Source organism: Ricinus communis, chromosome 7, assembly GCF_019578655.1.
Source record: "Ricinus communis isolate WT05 ecotype wild-type chromosome 7, ASM1957865v1, whole genome shotgun sequence".
Lineage (NCBI taxonomy): Eukaryota > Viridiplantae > Streptophyta > Magnoliopsida > Malpighiales > Euphorbiaceae > Ricinus > Ricinus communis.
In genome coordinates this window covers 24017477-24042032 of record NC_063262.1, presented here as the reverse complement: position 1 = coordinate 24042032, position 24556 = coordinate 24017477, and the positions used below count along the sequence as shown (strand labels likewise).

General features: G+C 32.0%; 4 protein-coding genes across 7 annotated transcripts; 1 reads left to right on the top strand and 3 right to left on the bottom strand.

The window, feature by feature from the left end:
- On the top strand, positions 1-3813 carry LOC8269619 (MDIS1-interacting receptor like kinase 1). Its single transcript, XM_002535149.4, has 2 exons — positions 1-3026; positions 3267-3813. The coding sequence occupies exons 1-2, from the start codon at positions 377-379 to the stop codon at positions 3668-3670; spliced, it is 3054 nt and encodes a 1017-aa protein (XP_002535195.2). The 5' UTR covers positions 1-376; the 3' UTR covers positions 3671-3813.
- Positions 3814-4316: 503 nt separating this feature from the next.
- On the bottom strand, positions 4317-8540 carry LOC8266707 (auxin-responsive protein IAA11). Of its 2 annotated transcripts, none has more exons than XM_015723807.3 (5): positions 7963-8540; positions 6178-6500; positions 5517-5652; positions 4849-4910; positions 4317-4761 (listed from the first exon to the last, which is right to left on the bottom strand). In XM_015723807.3, the coding sequence occupies exons 1-5, from the start codon at positions 8325-8327 to the stop codon at positions 4697-4699; spliced, it is 951 nt and encodes a 316-aa protein (XP_015579293.2). In that variant the 5' UTR covers positions 8328-8540; the 3' UTR covers positions 4317-4696. The 2 variants fall into 2 exon arrangements, with proteins under 2 accessions (XP_015579293.2, XP_002526541.3); XM_002526495.4 differs by having other exon boundaries at positions 6178-6497; positions 7963-8527.
- A 7518-nt stretch (positions 8541-16058) lies between these two features.
- LOC8266708 lies at positions 16059-19404 on the bottom strand. Its single transcript, XM_002526496.4, has 4 exons — positions 19234-19404; positions 18819-18953; positions 17152-17339; positions 16059-16752 (listed from the first exon to the last, which is right to left on the bottom strand). The coding sequence occupies exons 1-4, from the start codon at positions 19284-19286 to the stop codon at positions 16562-16564; spliced, it is 567 nt and encodes a 188-aa protein (XP_002526542.3). The 5' UTR covers positions 19287-19404; the 3' UTR covers positions 16059-16561.
- Positions 19405-20160: 756 nt separating this feature from the next.
- LOC8266709 lies at positions 20161-23741 on the bottom strand. Of its 3 annotated transcripts, XM_025158675.2 has the most exons (3): positions 23336-23741; positions 22804-22899; positions 20161-22169 (listed from the first exon to the last, which is right to left on the bottom strand). In XM_025158675.2, the coding sequence occupies exons 1-3, from the start codon at positions 23445-23447 to the stop codon at positions 20566-20568; spliced, it is 1812 nt and encodes a 603-aa protein (XP_025014443.2). In that variant the 5' UTR covers positions 23448-23741; the 3' UTR covers positions 20161-20565. The 3 variants fall into 3 exon arrangements, with proteins under 3 accessions (XP_025014443.2, XP_002526543.2, XP_048232831.1); XM_002526497.4 differs by lacking the exon at positions 22804-22899 and having other exon boundaries at positions 23336-23736; XM_048376874.1 differs by lacking the exons at positions 22804-22899; positions 23336-23741 and adding an exon at positions 22526-22788.
- Between the last annotated feature and the right edge of the window lie 815 nt (positions 23742-24556).

Sequence of the window (24556 nt, the reverse complement as noted above, 5' to 3'; positions counted from 1 at the left end):
GTTGACTATTACAGTAACAGAAGAAGAAGAAGAAGAAGAATGCATATATTTTATAAGTAGAGTGAATAGTAAGAAACACATTCTCTAGCCATGTTTAATGTCGGAGAAACTTCCAATGTGTCCAAAAACTCCCCTGTCATTACATGCTGATTAACAGCTGTTGCAGAATCCAAGACCTCACGAGCTCTCCATAATTAATCTAATCAGATCAAACCCATTTCTTTAGTTATTTATTATATATTACCTACTCCTACTCAATAACCACTCTTTAATCTTTTTATTTCTTTCCATATTCCTTTGTCACACTAAAGATACTTTTTTTCTTTCACTAAAATGGAGTGAAAATGGCAGCGTACTAAGGGACTGATACTCAAAAATGCGGAAGAAGAACAATATGCAGTTGAAAATCCTGATCTTCTTCTTCTGTTCTTGCAGTGTTTTTTGTGCTTTTAGCTCTTCTGCTGCTTTAAATGAAGAAGTATCAGTTCTGTTATCTATAAAAGCTAGCCTTTTAGATCCACTAAATAAGCTTCAAGATTGGAAATTATCCAATACTTCTGCTCATTGTAACTGGACTGGAGTGCGGTGTAACTCCCATGGAGCTGTTGAAAAGCTTGATCTTTCCCACATGAATCTCAGTGGCAGTGTACCAGATGATATCCATAAGTTACAAAGTCTTACTTCTCTCAACTTGTGCTGCAATGGGTTCTCTTCGTCCTTGACAAAAGCTATTTCAAATCTCACTTCTCTGAAAAGCTTTGATGTGAGCCAGAATTTCTTTATTGGTAAGTTTCCTATTGGTTTTGGAAGAGCAGCTGGTCTAACTTTGCTAAATGCGTCGAGCAATAATTTCTCAGGATTTATTCCTGAGGATATTGGGGATGCGATTTTGCTCGAGACTCTTGACCTTAGAGGGAGTTTCTTCGAAGGTTCTATTCCAAAATCTTTCAAGAACTTGCACAAGTTGAAGTTTCTTGGCCTTTCTGGGAATAATCTCACCGGCCAAATACCAGCAGAGCTGGGGCAGCTTTCATCATTGGAGAGAATAATAATTGGATACAATGAATTTGAAGGTAGGATTCCAGCAGAATTTGGAAATTTAAGCAATTTGAAGTATCTTGATTTGGCCGTTGGCAATCTTGGTGGCGAGATTCCAGCAGAACTGGGAAGGCTCAAGTTACTTGAGACAGTATTCTTATATCAGAACAATTTTGAAGGCAAGATTCCTGCTGCAATTGGCAACATGACTTCTCTGAAACTGTTGGATCTATCTGATAACGTGTTATCAGGAGAAATTCCAGCTGAATTTGCTGAGCTGAAAAATTTACAGCTCTTGAATCTGATGTGCAATCAGCTGTCAGGTTCAGTTCCTGCAGGAGTTGGAGGGTTGACTCAACTACAGGTGCTTGAGCTGTGGAACAACTCACTTTCAGGTCCCTTGCCTAGTGATCTTGGCAAGAATTCAGCATTGCAGTGGTTGGATTTATCATCCAATTCATTCTCCGGCGAGATTCCAGCATTCTTGTGCACTGGTGGAAATCTGACCAAGCTCATTCTCTTCAACAATGCCTTCTCAGGTCCAATTCCTCTTAGCTTGTCAACATGTCATTCTTTAGTTCGCGTGCGTATGCAGAACAACTTTCTTGATGGGACAATTCCACTAGGACTAGGCAAACTTCCAAAACTTGAAAGGTTAGAAGTGGCTAACAATAGCCTTACTGGTCAAATCCCAAATGATCTTGCTACTTCTTCATCGCTTTCTTTCATTGATCTCTCTAAAAACCACCTTACATCTTCTCTTCCTTCCACTATACTTGCAATTCCAAATCTGCAAAACTTTATGGCCTCAAGTAATAACTTAGAAGGTGAAATTCCAGATCAGTTCCAAGACTGTCCTTCACTTTCTGTGCTTGATCTTTCTTCCAACCATTTCTCCAGTACCATACCAACTAGCATAGCTTCATGTGAGAAGTTGGTATATTTGAATCTAAAGAACAATCAATTGAGTGGAGAAATCCCAAAAGCAATTGCAAAGATGCCTACATTGGCCATCCTTGATCTGTCAAACAACTCTTTAACCGGTGGAATACCTGAGAATTTTGGCTCTTCACCTGCGTTAGAAGTACTAAATGTTTCACATAACAGGCTAGAAGGTCCAGTGCCTGCAAATGGTGTCCTAAGAACAATCAATCCAGATGATCTCATAGGCAATGCAGGTCTCTGCGGAGGTGTCCTGCCTCCTTGTAGCCACGAGGCACTAACTGCATCAGAGCAGAAGGGCTTGCACAGAAAGCATATTATTGCTGAATGGATCATTTCAGTTTCATTAGTTCTAGCACTTGTAATAGGACTTATTGGTGTTCGATCTCTCTATAAAAGATGGTATTCAAATGGAAGTTGCTTTGAAGAATCTTTCGAGACGGGCAAAGGAGAGTGGCCTTGGAGATTGATGGCATTCCAGAGGCTCGGATTTACCAGTGCTGACATTCTAGCATGTGTGAAGGAATCAACTGTGATTGGGATGGGAGCAACTGGTACTGTTTACAGGGCTGAAATACCAAGATTAAACACAGTTGTGGCAGTTAAGAAGTTATGGAGATCAGGAACAGACATTGAAACAGGAAGCAACAATGATTTTGTTGGAGAAGTCAATCTCCTGGGGAAGCTAAGGCATCGAAATATCGTACGGCTATTGGGATTTCTTCATAATGATACTGATATGATGATATTATATGAGTATATGCACAATGGCAACCTTGGAGAAGCATTACATGGTAATCAAGCAGGTAGATTGCTTGTGGATTGGGTTTCGCGATACAATATAGCAGTTGGAGTTGCACAAGGACTGGCTTATATGCACCATGATTGTCACCCTCCAGTTATTCATCGTGATGTCAAGTCGAATAATATATTGCTTGATGCGAATCTTGAGGCAAGAATTGCTGATTTTGGATTGGCACGGATGATGATTCGGAAGAATGAGACAGTTTCCATGGTGGCTGGATCCTATGGATACATTGCCCCAGGTGAGCTTGAAACCATAGCCTTGATTTGTTCTTTTTTTGTTGCAGGCGCTAAACTAACTCCTACAGAATCACTTAAGGAATGAGTAATTGCTATTAATGGTGACTCACTGTATAAGTTTGGCCGTGTTGCTCTGCTTCAGATGCAGAGGAACTTCCCTTTTTCAGCCGTAGCTGTTAGAACAAACTGATTAGACATTATTAGTTCACAAATAATGATGGTTTTTCTGGTGCTACTTGCAGAATATGGATACACCTTGAAGGTGGATGAGAAGATTGACACTTACAGCTATGGAGTAGTTCTACTCGAACTGCTCACCGGAAAACGACCACTGGACCCCGAATTCGGAGAATCAGTCGACATTGTTGAATGGATTCGAAGAAAGATTAGAGACAACAGACCTTTAGAAGAAGCATTAGACAACAATGTAGGAAACTGCAAGCATGTTCAAGAAGAGATGCTATTAGTACTAAGGATAGCACTTCTTTGTACCGCTAAGCTCCCAAAAGACAGACCATCCATGAGAGATGTGATAACAATGCTTGGGGAGGCAAAGCCAAGAAGAAAGAGTATAACCAGTAGTGGGTTTGATAGTAACAAAGAGAAGCCAGTATTCAGCACATCACCTGTAAATGGCCTTGTATAGGGACATTAAACTAATTCCCTCTGCCATTAATTTTTCTTTTACATTTCTTCTTTTGTACGTAGCCTTTGTTAATGTTACTCTGTAATCATTGGTCTAAAGTGTTGTCTAGAAACTTAGTGGATAAATGAAATCATTATTTTCAACTCTCCAAGCAAGAAGGTCCTTTGTCTCTGTTAGTAAAAGTTCTGATTAATCAGGCAAATCTACAGAGATTTGCAGTACGATTCGTGGGGATTAGCAGAACCAAACTGAACCAACTTTTTAGTTCAATTACTTTACAAATTCAATTCAGTTCAAATTCTACAAACCAAAATTATTCAGTTAGGTTAGGTTTGAAGCAAGGAAAAAAAAAAATCAGTTGAGCCATACCAAAATTTGTATATTATTAGTAAAATATTATTAATAAATTATAAAATTTATTTCCTTCTAATACATTTTATTTAAGTTGATAGTAAAAGAAGTTTCATTTTCATATACGTAAATAAAAGAAAATTATTCTAAGTAAATGCCTTAAGAAAAAAAATTAAAAGAAAAGACATAAGAGGAAAACCAAAAAACCGAACCAAACTGAAATACTTCAGTTGGATTCTGTTCTCCTATAGCAAGCTTCCAGATAAAGCTACTGTCTACTTATTCAGATAAACAATGAAGAAAGAAAGATAATGGATAGCCTAAAGCATTTACAAGGATGACAAATCCTTTTGGAATTTACAGGATGAGTAAATGGCATCGGCTGAACTATGCATATGTAAATTACACCAAAAAGTAAAACTGTTGTATCTTTCAAAAGTGTGACCTGAGTATTTCCAGATGTAAAACAAGAATGAACAAATAGCATGATAGGATAATACAGCAACCCAAAAATATAAAAAAAAAGAAAAAGAAAAAAGAAAAACACCAACAGAAAAGCCGCAGAGAAAAATAAACCAGTCATTACTTTTCAAAATGCTTTCATTATTATTTCTTCATTTTTGCTCCTTTGTATATCACTCTTCAAGCCATATATTATCTTCATCTTACTTTAACTTAAAAGGGAGAGTCTAGATAGGCTTTGCTTCTCTGTCTTCCATTCCTTTCGTGTAACCTTGGAGCTATAAATTAAAAATTTAACTTAACATAATTAGTAAAGGAAAAGGAGCTTCATGGTGAATCAGAATGCTGATTTCATGTTTGTTTACCAAGTCCAGTTGCCTCGGACGTCCTCATGATTCTGAGCCTCTTCACAGAGCCAAGGAACATCCTGAATACAAAATCCAAATGGGGAAAGAAAGGAAATTAATGCAAACATCAAGCCAATAAAAAATAAGCCATTATATGCTGAAGAACTAACTTATCAAGAAAGCACAAGGGGAAACCCAAGTATATGACTGCCATTCTCTTTTTCTTCTTCCACTATTTTCCTTTCCTTTTGTTTATTTTATTAATTAAATTATTTTGCACATTCCAACTCCATGTTTCCTCATATACTTCTTCCCTATATTCTGGCTGTGGTAATGGTCAACCATTCTCTCTTCTTCTTCTTCTTCTTTACCATTTATTATGTCTTCGTAAAACCCTTTTTTTTTCCAGGCAATAGCTCTACAGATGAATGGCAACTGATCTGCAAGTTGATATCTATTAAATGGCTCTTGACTCTCATGGAATTTTAAGCATGCTCTCAATTGCATTGGTTTTTTGCCACCATCAGCTGCAAACCAGATGGCCAGCAATATCTAGTTGGTCTAATTTGTCAGCATGCTTGAAGGGCCTTGGCTTTCAGGCCCAAAAATGTCCACAGAATCTTATTTAGTGCAGCATGTATGAACATAAATGCACAAATGTATCGTTCAATGAAAGATGCACATACCCCCAAGGAACATCTCCAACAAGCATCCAGTCCCCTTCCTTGTCCTCATAAGTAAGCACAAACTCAGATGAACCATCCAGCAGCGTCGGCCTTCTTGTTCCATCTGCCATGATGTTATGCTCTGTAGCGCTTGGTCCTGATTAAATATATTATGGCACAATTAGTGAAAATATTTACACATTCTAGCAACATACTATTAAACACATTCAACACTTCAGTCCCCACTAATTACCAAGACAGTGGAATCCTAATAGACTTGAAACACTTCTAAATCTAAGCTGTTATAGAATTTTGATTTGGGACATTTTATCATATATTGGAGGTCTTCTAGTTCACATCAAAATGTATTTCTTCTCAAAAGATCAATTGAATCTCATAAAAGAAGATCCAGTTTAAACACATTAAGTCCGTCCACAAAAAGCAAGAAGGTGGATCAAGTACTTTTCCAACCAATATCAATATCAGGTATTACGACTATTCATATAATTGTTACTAAATAAAGCTAGAATACTTTTCTCTCCAAATTTATTAAAGCTTATTAGAAGACCAAAAATGCCAGCAAGTCTCCACTCATGTGATTTAGGAAAGTCTTGCATCGGTGCTTAAGTGAGTTCTAAAATTTTTAGAAGATTGGTTTGAAAATTATGGGGAAAAAGCTTACTTAGTGCATTGATGGTTGGGGTGGGCTGGAGGAACATATCTTCCAAAGTTTGGGCTAAGGCCTCATAGCAGCCATGAGCACTCAGATCAACCTTCCTTCCTATAGGAATTCCATCCATATTAACCTTGACAAAGAGGGAAGTCCTAGCCTTGGAAATACTGTTGTTCATGTTGCTTCCATTTTTTGTCTTCTCCACCAAAGTATTGTTACCTTTATTTCCCCCAACCACTGAGTTAAATTCATCAGCAGCCATTGATTTTGCCTGGTTAACCATGCTGTTCATTCTATAAGCTCTGATTGGAGGCCAGCCAACAACCTGACTGCTTCAGTATTGGAAAAAACAATATGAAAATCAACCCTATGAGTGGAGAAGAGCATATCTAAAATGATAAAACAATGAAGGCTGCCTGCCAAAAAAGAATAATATACATTGAAAAATGTCACAAATACCAGAACAAAAATGAGATTTTTCATATAGTATTAATAATCAAGCCCTAGCTCAGGTAGTAAGGGGATAAACAAGATTATATTATCCATAATCCGTGTAGGGGAACATGTGTTATTTGATGGTGGGGGAAAACTTATATCGGGACCTCAAATTATAATATATGCACACAGTAGAAATGCATTTTTGAGAGTAAAAATGTAAAATAAAGTTCTACAACCTAGTAGAAAAAATGTCCAACAATAGAGATACTATTTTGACTCTCACTAAAATCCAAATTATTAGTATAAATAAGACTGTGGCATGTCATGTGGAAGGGTCAGGTCAGTTTGGTTCGGCTTGGTACATCCTATATTCCAATTATTAAGATCTATAATCTTGTGATTGCAAAACAGGTCAAATCCATGCATTTGCAAATACAATCTGTGAGTAGTGCAAGGCAAATAATGATTGATATAACAATAAAATATCTCCTCTATTTCTGAATTCTGTATCTATCACATATTGTCTAGATATGTGCAAATTAAATTTGTTATGTATTTCGTGTCATATAAATTGAATTCACTATAGGAAATATCTGACTACTTCATACTATTTGAAGTAGAAAGTTCTTTCTGGATTGGATCCAATATTTGGAATCTTAAAATGAGCTGAATGGAGAAATTCGAGAAAAACTAAACCAAATTGAAGCATTAACAGATTTAAAGCAAAACTATCCCCGGATAATACCATGTTGTTATCCAGGAGAGGGGTGGGAACAAAGGTTTGGCTAAAGATCAAATAGTTGAGCTGTCCTGCTCTCCATTTATCCATTTATTAACATAAATCATAAACTGATGAGAAAGATAAGTTATAGGCATATCCAAAAGTCGCATCTCCCTATGGGGCTTTCTCAGGTGGGTAATTAGGCCTTCTGAACTTTTTCACTCACTTTCTGATGGACCCTTAAGTTACAGCTAAGGACCTGATAAATTTTTTCTACAACAGGAATTTCTGAAATTCAGATTACATATTAGATCCAGCAGATTCCAGAGTTAGATAATCAATCATGATAAAAGAGAAAAAAAAAAGAACCTAACTAATCAAGCTCTTTTAGTTCATGCCAAAGAGGAAAATAGAATAAAAATGAACGTTGAGAAAAGTAAACCTAGTAAATAGTAATGATCATTATCTATTAAAGACACAAAGCAATTCCACAAGTTGAGCATAGAAACCAATAACAAGAACATTAAATAGCACAATTTAACACGATAACAACAATTAATAAAATTCATAACAAATAAAGGCTTTATAATATGTACAAAAACTGTAAAGCTGTGGAATTAAATGAAAAGATATACCTAGAAGCAGCATTAGGAGGAGCAGCAGAAACAGAATCAGCACTTCTCTTAGTACCGGCAGTACTACCGTTACCTCTACTTAAAGTAGTAGAAGAAGAAGAAGACGACGTCGTAGAAGAAACATGAGAACAAGGCAGATCTTTAGCCGTTAAAATCCTTGCATAATGATTAAAATTATGAGTGCCCTTTACAATATGTTGATTCTTGAAACCACCACCACCACCAAGACTTAACCCAAGTCCTAATTCAAGCTCAGACTCATCTGGGCTTGATGAATCCTCCGATGACATAGCCGTAGCGTTATCTTCTCTGGATACCGTCGACATAGAGCCACTGCCACCGCCACCGAAACCGCCACTTCGCATTAAAGGATTGATCTTGATATTTCAAAAATATAAATATATATTTTTTAGAGATAGTTGGGAATTGGGTATTACTGGGTAAAGTTTGTTTGGTGCGAGCGATAATATGAGAAAGAGAAATAGACAAAGTAGTAAATGGGAAAGGTGAGGTTTGGTGTGGTGGTGGAGATGTTAGAGAGAGAAAGTGCTGTTTTCTTTCTTTAAGAGAGAGAAAGTGTTCCATGGGACCCACATGTCTGGTTTTATACGCCCACGTTTCTATTAATATTTCTTTTCCGCCCTTTTTTTTTTTTGACAAATCTTTTCCGCCCTTTTGTCTCCTGCTTTTCTTTGCGCTGCTTTCTTTTTTCGCGACATTTTCAATTTCTCGGGTTCATTTTTTGTAATATTTATTTAATAAATACAGAAAAGAATGCTTCAAGTTGCATTAAGGTGACCATGTTTTGATTATTTGTTTGTGTTTTTATTTTTGAATTTATTTCTCCTTTTCTTTTTCTTTCATTCTTTAGCTTTGGCTGTTGGCAACCTTAGATTTTGATGTTCTATTTTATTGATTATAGGCCTTAGTTGGGTTGTGTTTTGTGAAGGGCTGTTTTGGATTAGTTGATTGATGCCATCTAAATGGGAGTATGGTATTACCAATAATGGGTTTTAATTGTGGTTTTTTGCTTTTAGTTTTTTTTTTTTTTTCATGTAAATTTAAATGCTTGATTTCAACATTTCTAAATCTAATTGGAAGAAAATAAAATTATTCTTCATTGATTATTTAGCCAATTTTAGGATGATAATATTTATAAAAATAAAAATAAAAATCTTACCATAGTAAAATTTATTGGTCATTAAAATCACATTTTTGGTTTAAATAAATGATTAATGTATATTTTCAATATTTAAGACTTTATTTTTTTATATCACACACATTCATACTCAGCCATTGAAGATTCAGTTGCAATATTTTCATGTAAGGACGTGAATGGAACCTTACTTTTAAAATAATGTGTTGTTTTTACATAAAAGGACTAATTTGCACAAAGAGAAAAATTATATTACTAGTATTTACTTTTGTAAGGAAATCATATGATATATTATTTATTTTAGCATACAATATGTGGATTCAAAATTTTTTTAATGTCACCCATTTTGAGTTTCTTTTTTAATTTATTTACTTTTATTCATTAGTTTTAACTATTTACATATATATTATTAATCGAATGTAAAATTCTATTTATTTATACATATTATATTTTAATATTTTATTATCCTAAAAACCTACTAAATACTACTCTTTATCTAAATATCTTGAACTTGCATCAATGCTAGCTTTCCACTCTCAACCCAACTGTTATTTTATGCCAGATTTTTACAACTAAGTCTGTAGACTTGCTTTGATTGAATATATAATATTATATATTATCAAATAATTGCTATTTTAAATTTAAATTGAAATTTTTAATTAAAATATTACTTTAAAAAATAAATAAAATTATAAATTTGAGTCCCCCCTCATTCGCTAATATTCACCTTCTGTTACACGAGTAAAAAATCTCTAATTCTTTTTTTATTTTCTTTTTAATTGAAGAATAATCCCTGATACTCTAATGTCACGTTGAAAAACATTCTAAATGCCTTGGCGGGCTGAGAATAATGCTGGCCCAGAAAAGTCCAAGCCCAGGAATATCATCTCAAATCGCGAGAAATACAAAAGAAAAAAGAAAAAAGAAGAGGAAAAGAAAAGAAAACATATCGAAACTTCCGCGTACAGAAGCGGGACCTATTAATACAAGGTCCAAACGACAAGCCGACAAGATGTGGGACCCGACATCACACGGCTCGACAAGTAAGTAAATACTGAGAGAAAAAGAAGTTAAGATAATCACGGGACCCACAGAAGGGCGTAATCATCGAATCAGAAATAAACATTTAATTCTCTCTTAAAAATAATAATACTACTTGATTTTAATCGCGACAGCTCAACTCATAAAAACGAAAATATCCGCAACGAAAACTTCTTTTGCTAATTAATAAAATATTTGGCGTCCGCTATTAATAGAAAGCTTTCAAGTCCACGAACTAAAAGAAAAAGGAAATAAATTATGGTTGGAAACCTTTTTCTTTTTTCCTTGTGCGCCACGAAGTTTGTATGACACCTACGGCCTACGAAGGCTGTCGTGCGACGGGGAGACAAGCTCCCATGGTCCAATGGATGACCTTTTTCATTGTTAATAATCAATTTCTTAATTCTTCTAAATTCTTTAAATTTCTTGAGAAATATAAAGAGCAAGACTACATTTATCCGAGATATTGATTGGCTGATTAATATTAAATATTTAATCCTGATAAAAATATAATTATTAATATAAATATGAAGTTTAAATTCTTATTTTTAATAATCTGTAATAATATAATATGTTAATTTGAAATAATAAGAATTACTATTTTTCATTTCTCGTATCCATATTTTGCTTTCTATAATTTTCTTTTCTAATTATTCATTATGTCAAAAAATATAATTTGATCAATTTTTAAGATATTATTTTTATTGAGAATTAAAGTATTTCGTATTATAAATATTAAGATTGGTTTATTATATAAAATAAAATAAAAACTGAGATTAAACTGTAAAAGAATATATATCATGATGTTTAAATTTTTTATTTTATAATTTAGTTATAAATATATAAATAGTAGTTTTGACGACGATGAAAGGTGCTATATCCTTAAAAAATATTTAATGATTATCTTTTTTTAATATCTGAGCTGTAGAGAGAATATAGAGAGAATGCAAATTTTAATTATAAAAGAAGAAGATCTGAAATGTAATTCGATTATATTATCTAAAATATTATTTTTATTTTTATAAAATTAATATTGTATTTTACTATATTAATTAAAATGCAAGTAATATGCAAAATTTTAAGAGTAATCCCGATTAATGGAAACTTAGGCATTCACAAGCCCGGAAACTAACTTCCTAATCTAACTTATTTTGCTCATCCATTTAGATATTTTGTATTTTTCTAGTATATACTAGATTTTTATATGAATCAAAACCAACTGGATATAGTTTAAATGATTTTTTTATAGATAATTATATTGGTGAGAGTATATAGAAAAATAAAAATTATAAAAATTAATTAACCAAATGTGTAGAGATATATAATTATATATATATATATATATATATATATATATATTAATTTTTAAAATATAAAATCTTTGATATGTGTATCATTATTTTGATACATAAACTTTTTATTCTTGATATGTGTTTTTATATCAAACTCTCTGTATTATATTGATACAATTTCTTTTGAAACTAAAAATTTTAAATAATAAAAATTTTAAAAATATTTAAACATATTTAATTTGTTATTATTTTTTTAAAAATTATAAATAATCATAAAATATTAAAAATTCTATTAAATTTCATCTGTAAAATTAAATGACATTATTATTTAAAATAAAAATAGTTATGCAGTTTTGCAATGTATAGATAAACAACTAGTTAAATTTTAAAAAAAAATTGAGTCTTTATATATAAAAAAGTCAAATTAACTTTCTATTTTATATTTAAAAAGGTTCAATTGGATATTTTCTTTTTAAAAATATTAAAATTTTATTTTATATAATAACTCTTTAACGTAGAGAGTTTGATATATATAAAAGTTATATCATAAAAACTCTAACCACATAATTATTAAAAAATTCTTAAACATTTTATATTTTTTTTTGTAAATGTCTGTTATATTTAATTATGAATTAAAACATACAACTTTTATTATTTCTGATTTTCTTAGTAGTTTTTTATTCAAGAAAAGGAAACGATTTTAGAAAACTTCAGATGTCAAAATAGTTTTACTGTGATTTTTTTTTTATATGTAATTTAATCAGAAATTAAGAAATTATTTATTCATTGTGATTAACTTGAGGTTAAAGACAGAAAGAGGATTATACGCGAGGCAACTATAATTAGGTACAAGCGAATCATTATATGTTTTCGTGGTTCGGCTTCTGCTACGCTGACACATGGCAGCATGTTTTGATGGTGTTCAGATTTTACTGTTATTTATATATAATATTTATTTTCAATCAGTGGAAGCAATTTTCTCTGGCCTGTGTTGTGTTCTACAGTGTTGAATTGTCTCCTTCATCCAAAACTTTTTGGTGTGACAAAGGTATCCTGTCCATTTCCTGCCTTTCTTTTTCAATTTCTAACAATCAATTTTAGTAGTTTTACTTGGAAATGTTAGATCACATAGGTTTCACATATCTGGTGCTAATAATATTCAACATGACTTAGTCATATTTTATAATTTTTACTTTTTAAAATTTATCGGCCTAATCACACCAAACATCCAAACTTTTACGTTTAATTATAAATTTGCTCTGCTATTTTAATTTTTATTTAAATGATCGGATTTGACTAATTGATTGCAATTATAGCTAAATTAAAATCTCGGTCAAAATATGGTGACGTGTCATTATTAACAATTTATACATCACACAAAGTTATCAAGTCAGATTACAAATGAATAAGAAAGTGAATGACAAGTAAAAATTATGAATCAAGAATAGGAAATGAAGTATGAAGGATGAAGTCATTTCTCTCCTCAATTTCACCGTGATTTTACGTATTTTTGTAAGAGACAAATGATATTGGTAAGTAAAAAAGAGATTAGGATCTAGAGTTAAAAATGTAGCATCCAATTTTAATAGAGAGTTTAATTTGGCCACAATTACAATCAATTAGCTAAATCAGACTATTTAAATAAAAAAATTAAAAGATGGGTTAAATTTATAAAAAAAGATAAATATTTAAATATTTAATGTTATTAGGCCAAATCTAACCAAATGACTATGATTTTATCAAGGAAAATGATTCCATATTTATTAAATAATAATAATTTCGATCATTAATTTTAAATTTAATAATTAAGATTATTTCAACATCATCAATATCTCAAGTATAAAAAGATTTTGATTGGACTATGTATCAATCTTTTCAACTACATATTAGTATTAGTAAAACATATAATAGATGAGTATATTCTAATTTTTAGGTTAGAACATTTTATATATATTAATCTTTTCGACTATATGCTAAGGTTGGTAAATGATATGTCTAAATTGGTACTCGTAAGTGTACGAACCGTTCTTACAGTAAATACGGTAAATACCATGAGATCGATCTCTCAAGAAACTATAATGCCACTTTTATAAAGATTAATCATCAACACAAAATAATAAAAATAAATCTAAACACTCTAAACTAGTATTTTGAAAAAATAATATTCATAAAAAAATAAAACAAACTATAAAGTAAATATACAAATAAGATGATTAATGAAAATTATATAATAAAAAACAGTATTTAATCTAGCCAATTGCTTAGTAATCCCCTAGTTTTGACTCTAAACATAGATTTAATAAATGAGATGAAAATGTTTCTTTCCTTTAATTACTCAAGCTAATAATGCAACTAAAATTTCTTTTACTAATATAAAGTGAAGTAAATATAGTGTTTCTAATATATTCAACCTAAAGATTTTCATAATACCTACTATTGTTAAATTAATATGATGGTTAACCAACAGTAATAGCTAAAATTAATAAAAATATGAAGATAAAGATATTATTCATTAAATAAAAAGATAACAAGGTTTGTACAAAGTGAATAGACTAAACTAAACACTAAAGAAAACTAGTCTAATATATGATAATTGTTATTAAATAGAAATACATAAAAATAAAATTGAAAATAAAGGCTCCCTCCCGAATTCTTCAAGGTATAAAGATGATTGGTTCTCATTCTCCATTTCTTGAAAAACTATTTAGATTTTAAAAGAATAATAAAAGCTAAAATTAAAGTGTTTGGAGAAGATAAATCCTAGAGAATTGCAGAGAAAAAAATAATGGACAGATGCAGATGGAAGATCTAGCATAGAGCAGATAGGAGAGACCTCTCTTTCTCTTTTTTTTAGAACTTGATTTGTATAGAAATATAAAAGAGTCTTCCACCAAGATAAGTCTTTTTAAAAATAAGTTCATCTAGAATAAACCTCTCTTAAGATAAGCATAACCAAAATAAACCTATCTAATAGAAAAATTTATAGATATCCCTATCCCTACAAAATATTATCCCATAAATAATTCTTAATATAAATACTAATAAAAATATAAAATTACTAAAATGTCTCTTAGATAAATAGTAGAATTGAGGCTAGCATATCAAATAGCAGGTACACGTGTCTCAGTCTTGAACCTTTACACAAACATATCCAATTAAGCTCATTTTTTAGTATTTTTTCATATTTTTCTCTATTAGCTAATATTATCTAAAAATAGACAATGAAATTTAAGTGAGATATAACACTCATTTTCAGACTATATATATAAAAATATATCATTAATACTCTAAAATATCCTAAATAACTATATATAATTTAGACCTATTAATAAAATATGTAATTAATGAGTATCACATCTCGATTTCTAATTTACTAAATTAGAATAAGGGTATGGTTATTAATTTGGCTCAATGATCCTTTTATAGACTTCAAAGGATAATGCTTTGATTAATGAGCAAAGTAAACAAGTAGTCTTATAATTTTGATCAATTCAATTATGATCTATTATGGTTCTTTGGGAATACGAGAAGTGGTTTGCGGCAACACTCGGTAAAGGGTCTAAATTATTAAATCAAAATATAATTGTGAAATAATAACTTATAAATGGATTAAATGGGCATTTTTTTTAATAAATACTGTAGTTAATTTATTAACCATTGTTGCTATAACAATAAGAATATCCAAAAGAGAGGCAATTGTTGCAATAGTGGACGAAATATTAAAATTTTAAAAAATAAATTATAAAATCTTAGGAAGCATGTAGAATATAAACTAAAATATAAATTATATTAATAAAAAAAAAATTATAAGAAGCCTCGAGGGGCCAATTAAAAAAATATTTTTTTATACCAAGAATGATGAAGGACTAATGTGGACTACATAATAAAGGTAGTCACGAAAACTTATATAGTGAGGAAAAGATAATTCGAACCTGAGACTTTTCATTTCTAAGAGAGAACGATCTTGCCAATTGAGTTAGACTTCAAATGTAAAATTTTTATTTTTTAAAGTAAAAGAAAAATCTAAATAATTTACAAGACAAAATCTAGAGACTCTTGTCAATATTAATAGATGAAAGTCAATAATTAATACTAATTAAAAAAAGAAATCAATCAGATCACCCGTAGTAGGTTGAGTTGTTAATTTAGTTTTACTGAATTACTGATGGATTTATTTATATATTTGATTGTCCATGGAAAAGGATTGGAAAAAACAAATTGTAATGGTCATTTCAATAGAGTTCAAGAATTTTGCAGGACTAGTTCGAAAAGGGGGGGAAAAGAAAAAAAGAAACAATGAATGATCTCATATAGTTATTTTAACAGACTAGTCGCATTCAGACGGAAATCTTTCACTATCAGAATGCACCCAAATTAGCTCACAAAAACATCAATGCAATTTATTTCATTATAACGGTCCCTTTCTACTTGTGCTTGCTTAAAATCAGGCTTGCCCAAGTACTTAATGCTTTAATGGACCTGCTTTTTAACTATCTGTTTATTTATGCTTTAATGGACACTGGTCCAGCAACACTCCAATCCACATACAATAGAAAAGGAAAGAAACGAAAGCCACACACTTTGCCCCATTAGCAAGGCAACATGAATTGTAAAGAGAGAGGTCCCCTTCTGTTGCATCATCAAGATGTTCAGCTTGGCTTAATAACAGTGGTTGGACCCAAAACAATTCATAAGGTTTAAGTTAAAGGGAACACTTCCTTGGGACAAACACAAAAGCAATTATTTCTTTTTTCTTTTTTCTAAACCTGTAAACATCAATTATTTCATTTCTTGTTTAACAGTGATAGATTGCATTCTGAACTCTGATTCCGGAATTCAGATCTGCTTTGAGAGGAGGAATTCTTATTCTGGAAACTAAATTCTCTATAGAAAGCCGGGTATTTTCTGGATTTGGAGTAGGATTTCCTACCTTCTCAGTTCTTAATCTTATACTCTCTGCAATTCCCGGACAAAGGGCCTAAATTAATGTACCAAATTGCATGCTGTAAATAAGCACATCATCCTACTTCTGGAAGAATGTAGACTTGTATGAAACAGAAAATGAACACCGTGAATGGTTCTGCATTCTATAGAAACAGTATGCAACTTATCATTTGTTCTCTGGCTTTTGGGATTCCTGTGGACATGTGGTGCATGCCGTGCAATCTGAAGGTGGGTGGTTGTCAGATACACTAATGCGTAGTGTTTGCTGCTTCTCTTCATTACCAGGAATATGAAGGAAAGCTTCCATGATTAGGATTTCCCAGTCACGGGGAAGGAAATATGAAAACCAGTTGTCATCTGTTAGGAAAAAATTGCATTTACTGTTAGTTTTGGAAAGAAGGTTTTCACACATCTTTTAACAACTAAACCAAATTAAAGCAAATAACTAGAAGACAATATTGCTAACTCAAATTAAAAAAGAAAATGGTTCTAGCTCATTGGTGAAGAACTAGAGATTCAGTTGAATTGGGCTATAGGGTTCAGGTTGGATCATTTTTGGCTGTAGTCATTTTGCATTCAATTTATTTCAGGTTGGACTTATTTTGGGTCAAACCCTAATCCATTGCTTTCATGTTGGATAGCATCAATTGGGAATTTATTAGTTCCGAGTTTACAGTACTTAATTTAGTTGGTTTCTTGCAAAAAAATCCATCTAAGCACACAATAGGACTGAGAATGGATAAATAGAGCACAAACCTCCATTACGAACTGCTTTCAATTGGAAGACTCCATTGCCATGTGGACCAGAGACAGGAAATGTGCAAGATACAGACTGCCTTTTGTGAGCTACTGCAAGAGATGCATTATACCATGGACCTTTAACAACTGGTTCTCCAATAGCATCTTTGATTGCCTGATTCTTACTGGCTTTCTCCATGGCCTTGCTGAACAATTTTGTGGTAAAACAATGAGTATGCAGACCGTGAATGAAAAATGTGATATAAGACATCAGTTTACCAAGTAGCCTTCAACAATTAAAATAAATTCACAAAATTATCAAATTACTGAACCTGAATCCCTTCACCCCACCTTCCCATTCACAAAAGCTCACTCTCATTTTCCTCCTCTATTCAACCAAAGATGATTGAAACAATCATCTACCTATACAAGAAAATTGACAGCATTTGAATTTTGAAAAATCACTTCAAGCATAACTTGAGGCATGCAATTAAGATACAGTGAGAGCAAAAGAAATGTAAAGCAAAATAGATAACTGTTGATGGGTAAGTTAAAATATATATATTATTTAAGTTGAGGAGACAAAAAGAAGGGTAGACTTTTTTTCCTTTTGTTGATGTAATAGACATCATGGTGCCATATTAAAGTGAATTTGCAGCTTTTATCAGTTAAATTTAGATTTTACATAATAAGAATCTTTCCTTATGAAACGTGAAAAGTTGTATTTGATACATGACACTGCAATGCTAAAAAATTTTCTAATAAGGTCGACAGTTGAAAGAAATTCAGTCAGTCCAAAGAATAATTAAGGAGAAACAAATCAAATTCCCAAATTCATGGGAAATCCCCAAGTTACAAGCTTAAAGAAGTAGATCAACAAAATCAATAATCATTATTATCATCTGTATTGTAGAATTAGAATCAATAAATTTGAAATCCAATAGAAACCAAACAAACTGAAAAAGGAAGCTACTGTCTTATCAGTTTTCCGTGCTACAAGAATAGAAGATTGTTCAGATGTGGATGCAACTCCTTAGTTGCAAACACAAAACTCCTGCCAGAACATAATATATTGGACTCTAACAACCAGCTAGAGCTAATAACTATGCTACTTGCTTACGGATACAAGGTAGACTATTTTAAACTCTATTCGTAGAAGCTTACTATTAAGACTCCAATTAGTGATAAACAAGCATTAAAAAGAAGAAGATCATTATTAATGCGACCAACTGAGCCATCAAGCATAAAGAAGAACCACTATGAATGATGAAAGAAACAATTTAACTCTACATCCATGATTTAGTTCAGAAAGGAGAGATAAACTCTAGGAAAAGAAAAGGATCAAATATGTTGACTCATTGCCAGTAATTGCTGTCGTATGTTTTCTCAAGGATAAGAACCCACATTTCATGGTCCAGTTCAATCAATTGAACTAATATTATAAAAAGTGAAGGTTATCTTTTTTTTTTTTTTTTTTTAAATTTTACATGAAATTCCCTAATTTCCTCAAGTGAATGACTACGTCCCTTTATGATATATAGCTGGACTGCAACAAATAAGCAACATACCTTAATCTAACAAAAGAAACATATTTTTTCTCAAACTCCACACATATAGAACAAAACCTTAGATTTTACGAATCAGTGACAGCACTAGTATATAAAAACAATGGTCAATTAACATACCTGCTGCAGCCTCGGTATATGGCAAGGTCATCAAGAGCACTCAAAGCAACACCTCCAGTAACAGTAATTAACAAAAAAGAAACTGCTTTTCGACCAAATGAACTGCTCTTTTCTTCATCTAATGGCCTTGTAATACTGCAGAAGAAAAGCAATAATGATAAGGTTCGAAAATTTCATTATCAAAGATTAATGGGTAAAAGAATTTACAACAATCTCTCTCCTTCACCCCACTAAATCCCGTAGTTTACATACATTTAGTTCTAAAAGCGTTAACAAAAGTTAAAAAATTTCACTATAAAAGATTAATGGGTATAAGAAAGTACAATAATTTCTCTAGCTAAGGACAATTAAAATCAACTTTTCATAGTTTCTCTTTGTTGTAGAAGAAGAAGAAACTTTAAAAGCAACTAACTACCTTGGAAGTTGTGATGCTGAAGATTTTCTGAAGAAGAACCTTCTTCCCAACATCACTCTATCTGTCTGTTAATTGAATTTAAGACTTTTGAAGCTCCAAAATTGAATTGGATCGTTTCTCTAAGTTACAAATTGCGATATCGATTTTGCTTCGATGAAAAATGTGGGCGCGGGTGTGTGTGTCTTTTTCTTTCTTTTTGGGTCGGGTGTGTGTGTCTTTTTCTTTCTTTTGGGTCGGGTCGGGTCTTGAATTATGGATTGTAAAAGCATCTAATACCGTTTTTATTGTATAATACAGAGTATTTTTAATAAATATTCATATAATAAATTTATTTGATTTTTTTATAATATTAGTAATTTAAATTTTTCTTTTTCATATTTTTACTAATAATAAAATAAACTAATATTTATTAATAAAAAGTATAAAACTTGTAATATATTTGCTACTCACAACAGAAATGAGATTTGACACTTTAAATATAAGAAAATAATTTTTTTAGTTTACATTTAAAAAATAAATAATTCATTGAAATTCTATTTTACAAAATAATTTTAATAGCTAGTTAACAATAGTGATATATTTTACTATATATTTTTAGATATTGAGATTCACTTTGAATAGTGTGTGTGATTTTATGTTAAGAAACTATGATTTGTCTACTGGGTTCTCAAATTCGATCCAAATATACTCAAAATATATATTTTTTAGAGTTTATATTTGCTTCAGATTTTTTTCTTCAAAAATCAATATCAAGATGGGTTTTGGAAAAACTGATGGGCACAGGAAACTTGAAATGAAACACTATAGAAAAATCATCTGTCAGATTGAAAACTTTGCTACAAAAACTTGATCACAATCAAGGGGGCAATTAGCAATTGATATCAACTAAGCAAATTAATAGTCCAGAAGGAGAAGAAGAACAAACAATCCGACAAAGCTGAAATTTTATAAATATTTGGAAATTGAACAATTGAAATCCTTCTATTAACTGCAAAACTGAATAAGTTTCTCATATTTTGCCTGATAAGCTACCTTACAAGACACATACATTAGCAGAGTCTTGAGACTTTGCAAATGAGCAAACTCACAAAAAAAAAGAATGCTAAATACAATAAATATTATTCTCTTCACTATCCACAATGAAAAATCTGCTGCCTCCTTTCTCACAATAAAGAACTTTAACTTGAAGGAGAATCATGCTCATACTATCATTTTCTGTACAAGAACAACACATATATAAAAATTACAAGCTGCGGGAATCAATGATTTTCTAGTCGTGTAACAGGTTTACAGACTGCAAGAGAAATGTAAGTTAAAATCCCTGCAATAGACCTAGCTTCTTTCATCTCCCACCCAATTGTTCTTTTCCTTTGGTCCAGTAGGACCTTCTTCCCCATAGAGCTCCACTGGTAGCTTATAAAATATGTTCTCCACAGAATATCTAAGCATCACAGGTAAACGATTAAATATCTTGTCTAGCTCATTCCTTGAATTGTAGACAATTGTTGGCCCCCACTCTCTCATGTACTGCAACCAACCAGGTTCAATAATATCTCCTGCTATATATTCACCTGCAATAATTTCATAATGGGTGCTTGAATCCACGAATAAATTACTACGAGCTGCGTCATTTCTTATTCCAATCCAAAGTTTTGCGGATCCCTGGATGTATGTCCCAGGATGAGGATAGCTTGCATGTCCATTTTTAGAGGAATAAACAATAGGTTTATTGCCTTCTATGTACTCCAAATTATAAGCCTCAATCCACTGGCCACCACTATGCTGAGAGAAATACATACTCCACAGCTCTCCGCTGAAGTTGCATATGCGAAGAGTGAAGTGTTCCCAGTCACCCACATGCTGCCCAATCTTGCTAAAGGGAAAACTTAGAGGTCCAACTTTCAGAGTCCCTGGTCCATTGAATGGACAAAAGACCCACATTGCGAGATCGGTGAAAGTCCCACCATATGCAGGTTTCACATGAACATAAAGTTTTGCACTTTTCAAGTTTCCATGTTTTACAGTATCTCTGTGATCATCACTAGGCAAGTCTATCCAAAATGCCCTATCATTTGTTCCACCAGCTGGCAAATTTGAGCCGCTAGCATCAATGGATTCACCTGTCAAATCACCAGCTCTGTACAAGAGAGCTCCGTTTTTGAAGAACCATGAAACAGAAGATGGTAAGTAGACCTCATCAGGATGAAAGAAAACTGTGGGACCATAGTGGTTTATTAGTGCATGGATCTGTTCAAGATTAGGCATGCTATGCAGTTCAGGATTTGCATTCCTCAAGCACGCAATATTCAGTTCCTCTCCAGATGTACAGTAGCTACCACAGAAAAATGTGCCAACTGAAACCCCTTTCCCAATCATTCCTCGATGACTGGGCCTTGTGCTCCAAACTTCAAATGGAAAAGATGAAAACTTAGAATAAACATTAAGAATCGGGCGATAAGCTTGACACCCATCCGTCAGGTCTGCTCTAACACATCTCACTTCATCCAAATCTGGCTTGTCTGGGTTGTTTGTAACTAAATAGCCCAAGGGTTTATAACCATCAGGAGGCTGAGGTAGCCAGAAGAAACCACATCCATCATAGCTTTCATCATTAAAACTGTATGAACTCCAGACTAGTATATAATCAATGGGCTTCCGAAGAGCAGGTGAATTAACAGGGCTGCTAAAAATTGCAGCTTCTGTCTTAGTAATAGCCACCTCCCTAGCCACAAGAAGAAAGCTTCTTAAGGGCTGGTTGTTAATTTGGCATTGGTGACCAAGGCTATTAAATCCATCAGGCACTGCAGCAGGCTTGTAGAATGAAACACCTTTCTTCTCGTCTTGTGGAAGTTTGCAGGTCCAAATGAACTCTAGCCTAGATATTTTAATAACTTCAATTTCCCCTAGACTTATCCTTCCAGAAGCAAATCCTTGGCCTGAAAATAGATATATTATTGTTTTATTAAAGACACATATAACTACTAGCAAAGAAACAACAGAAATAGATAACCATATTCATTTTCACTAGGACACAAATCAACCTCATTATATCCTTAAAAACTACCAGTTAAGCAATCCTTCAAATACTACAAAGTCAAAAATAAGTACCAAACCACAATGCAGATATGCATGAGGATGCAAAGCGCTGTTCTCAGACACAAGAAGTAAGTTTGAACACAGAATAGCATAAAGATATCTAGTTCATATTCTGCCTCAAAAAACCAAAAGGGATTAATTTTGGAGCCAAAGGTAGTACATCCAGTTATTAAAACAAACATGCACAAGAACAAACCAAATTCAACTGTTATGAACCCAACCATATGGGACGAGAGAGTTTGAGAAATAATCAGAATAAAGTTCTCCAACTGTGTTTATAAGTTAGAAGTGTCATTCTTTCATGCTGCCAAGTGTGAACCACACTCAGACTCCAGAAACTATTAGCTAAAAGGAGAAATTAGTTAAGGTCTTTCCTCCATGGTTCCATCTGTCATACTCAAAGGACAGTTGACAACCACTTTAAGCAAATATGAGGATAATGTTGGAAACAGCCAAATGAAATCAGGCTCAAACCGGTGCGTGTTGCATAATTTTCGAAGTGTAACAGGTGGCAATTGTACATGAACTGGAAGTCTGGAGTACTCTTCTTTAAAACAACCAACTTCCAACCTACAAATAGACAACCACCATAAAACAACACCACACTAAAACAATTTAGTTGGGGCCCATATTGTTCAATGGTCAGTTTTAATGGCAATTTAGCAATCAAGCAGAATGGCTGAATCCATATAGAGCGAAGAAATCACAGAAGGCAAAGAAGATTGATCTAAAGCTTCAAGTTGGCCATTCATCAAAAAACAACAAAAACGAATAGATCAACTATGAACATTAAAATGAGTGAATATTTAAAAAAAAAAAAAAGGAAAGAGATTGAATGAAACCATGATCCATATTCACATCCAGAGGCTATAATTCAACAATCCAAAAACACCCTCTGAAGTTGTAAAGCAGAAAAAATCGAAAAAGCATGTCACCCCATCAAAAATTAAGAACCAAATATATGAACCAAAGAAAAAAAGAAGCGAGCTTTTTGTTCTGAACATACCTGGAGGCCAATCAGGAAGAGAAGCAGGGAGAGAATAGGTGTCTGGTTCAGATGGTAACAGATTGTCTATTCTTTTCCAATGGAAACATTTGCACCCAAATATCTCAAACATCTCCCAGCACAAAATGTTTATCAGAGAAACAACAAATATTCTCCAGAAAGAAACGTGTAATCTTGAATGATGGATTAAAAAGACTGAAGAATAATGGACATATGTAACTCTAAACAGTAATCGAACATATTCCAAGTTTGGAGGAGGAGGAGGAGGGAGGAGTATTTGTGTTGGTTGAATTGCTGGGATGTCGTGGATTTTTTGTCGATAATAATAAAGAATACTGCCATTTCAAAATAAATAAAGAATACTCTGACCAAACTGTTTTAATTATTGGTTGAAATTTGTAAATAATTGTCAAGACTTTGATCACTTTGCTTTTTTGCTTCGTATCTTTAACCTTATGGATTTGGCGATTTGACATAAAGGAATATAAGGCTGTAAATAAAAGATTAGATCTCAAATTTACAAACTATTTGTAACTGAAAAAAAAGTTTTAAGAATTACAAGCTCCGCCCAAGCAAGAAAAAGAAGAAAAAAAGAATTACACTAGAATGCTGTTATTAATAATTAATATAATGTTATTAATTAATTATTAATTGATTAATCATTTAAATTAATTTAGTTAATTAACTAAATTATTATTTATTAATAGATAAATTGTCAATTTACCTCATAAAATCTATGTTTAAAGATTAAATATATTTAATTTAATTTTCTTTTCAGCAAATAGCTCTCTGAATTATATTTACATTATTCATATATTAAATACATCCAGCTTAAATTTTTTTAGTAAATAGTTTTCTAAACTTGTATCCAAAAGTCAAATACACTCAATTTATTTTTTTTAAATAAAATAAAATTACATGTTGAGGTTTTAATTAAAATATAAAGATTAAAAATAATACATATTTTATTAATTTACTGATATAATATCTAGTGACGCGTTATATAAAAATATATTTAAAAATTTTTAAAATTAGTTTAATTGATAAAAAAATAACAAGTATTAAATAAGTCAAATTTTATTTTTAAAAAAATTAAATAAGTTAAATTTTAATTTTCTTAACAAATTGATCTATAACTTATTATTTTTTGAGACAATTAAATTTAAATTTTAAATTTTACCAATTATACGGGTCACTAGATATTGTATCGCTAAATTAATA

What these genes read in the sequence shown, in the direction of transcription:
- LOC8269619 (XM_002535149.4), top strand. Translation starts at nt 377, where the DNA reads ATGCGGAAGAAGAACAATATGCAGTTGAAAATCCTGATCTTCTTCTTC. An exon ending in CTATGGATACATTGCCCCAG is followed by an intron (nt 3,027 to 3,266) that starts GTGAGCTTGAAA and finishes TGCTACTTGCAG; the next exon opens with AATATGGATACACCTTGAAG.
- LOC8266709 (XM_025158675.2), bottom strand. Translation starts at nt 23,447, where the DNA reads ATGTTTGAGATATTTGGGTGCAAATGTTTCCATTGGAAAAGAATAGAC. An exon ending in TCTTCCTGATTGGCCTCCAG is followed by an intron (nt 22,900 to 23,335) that starts GTATGTTCAGAA and finishes GTCTATTTGTAG; the next exon opens with GTTGGAAGTTGGTTGTTTTA. An exon ending in AAATTATGCAACACGCACCG is followed by an intron (nt 22,170 to 22,803) that starts GTTTGAGCCTGA and finishes ATCTATTTTCAG; the next exon opens with GCCAAGGATTTGCTTCTGGA.
- LOC8266708 (XM_002526496.4), bottom strand. Translation starts at nt 19,286, where the DNA reads ATGTTGGGAAGAAGGTTCTTCTTCAGAAAATCTTCAGCATCACAACTT. An exon ending in ATATACCGAGGCTGCAGCAG is followed by an intron (nt 17,340 to 18,818) that starts GTATGTTAATTG and finishes AAAATTGTTCAG; the next exon opens with CAAGGCCATGGAGAAAGCCA. An exon ending in GAAAGCAGTTCGTAATGGAG is followed by an intron (nt 16,753 to 17,151) that starts GTTTGTGCTCTA and finishes TTTTCCTAACAG; the next exon opens with ATGACAACTGGTTTTCATAT.
- LOC8266707 (XM_015723807.3), bottom strand. Translation starts at nt 8,327, where the DNA reads ATGCGAAGTGGCGGTTTCGGTGGCGGTGGCAGTGGCTCTATGTCGACG. An exon ending in CCCAACCATCAATGCACTAA is followed by an intron (nt 5,653 to 6,177) that starts GTAAGCTTTTTC and finishes ATATTTAATCAG; the next exon opens with GACCAAGCGCTACAGAGCAT. An exon ending in GTCCGAGGCAACTGGACTTG is followed by an intron (nt 4,762 to 4,848) that starts GTAAACAAACAT and finishes TTTAATTTATAG; the next exon opens with CTCCAAGGTTACACGAAAGG.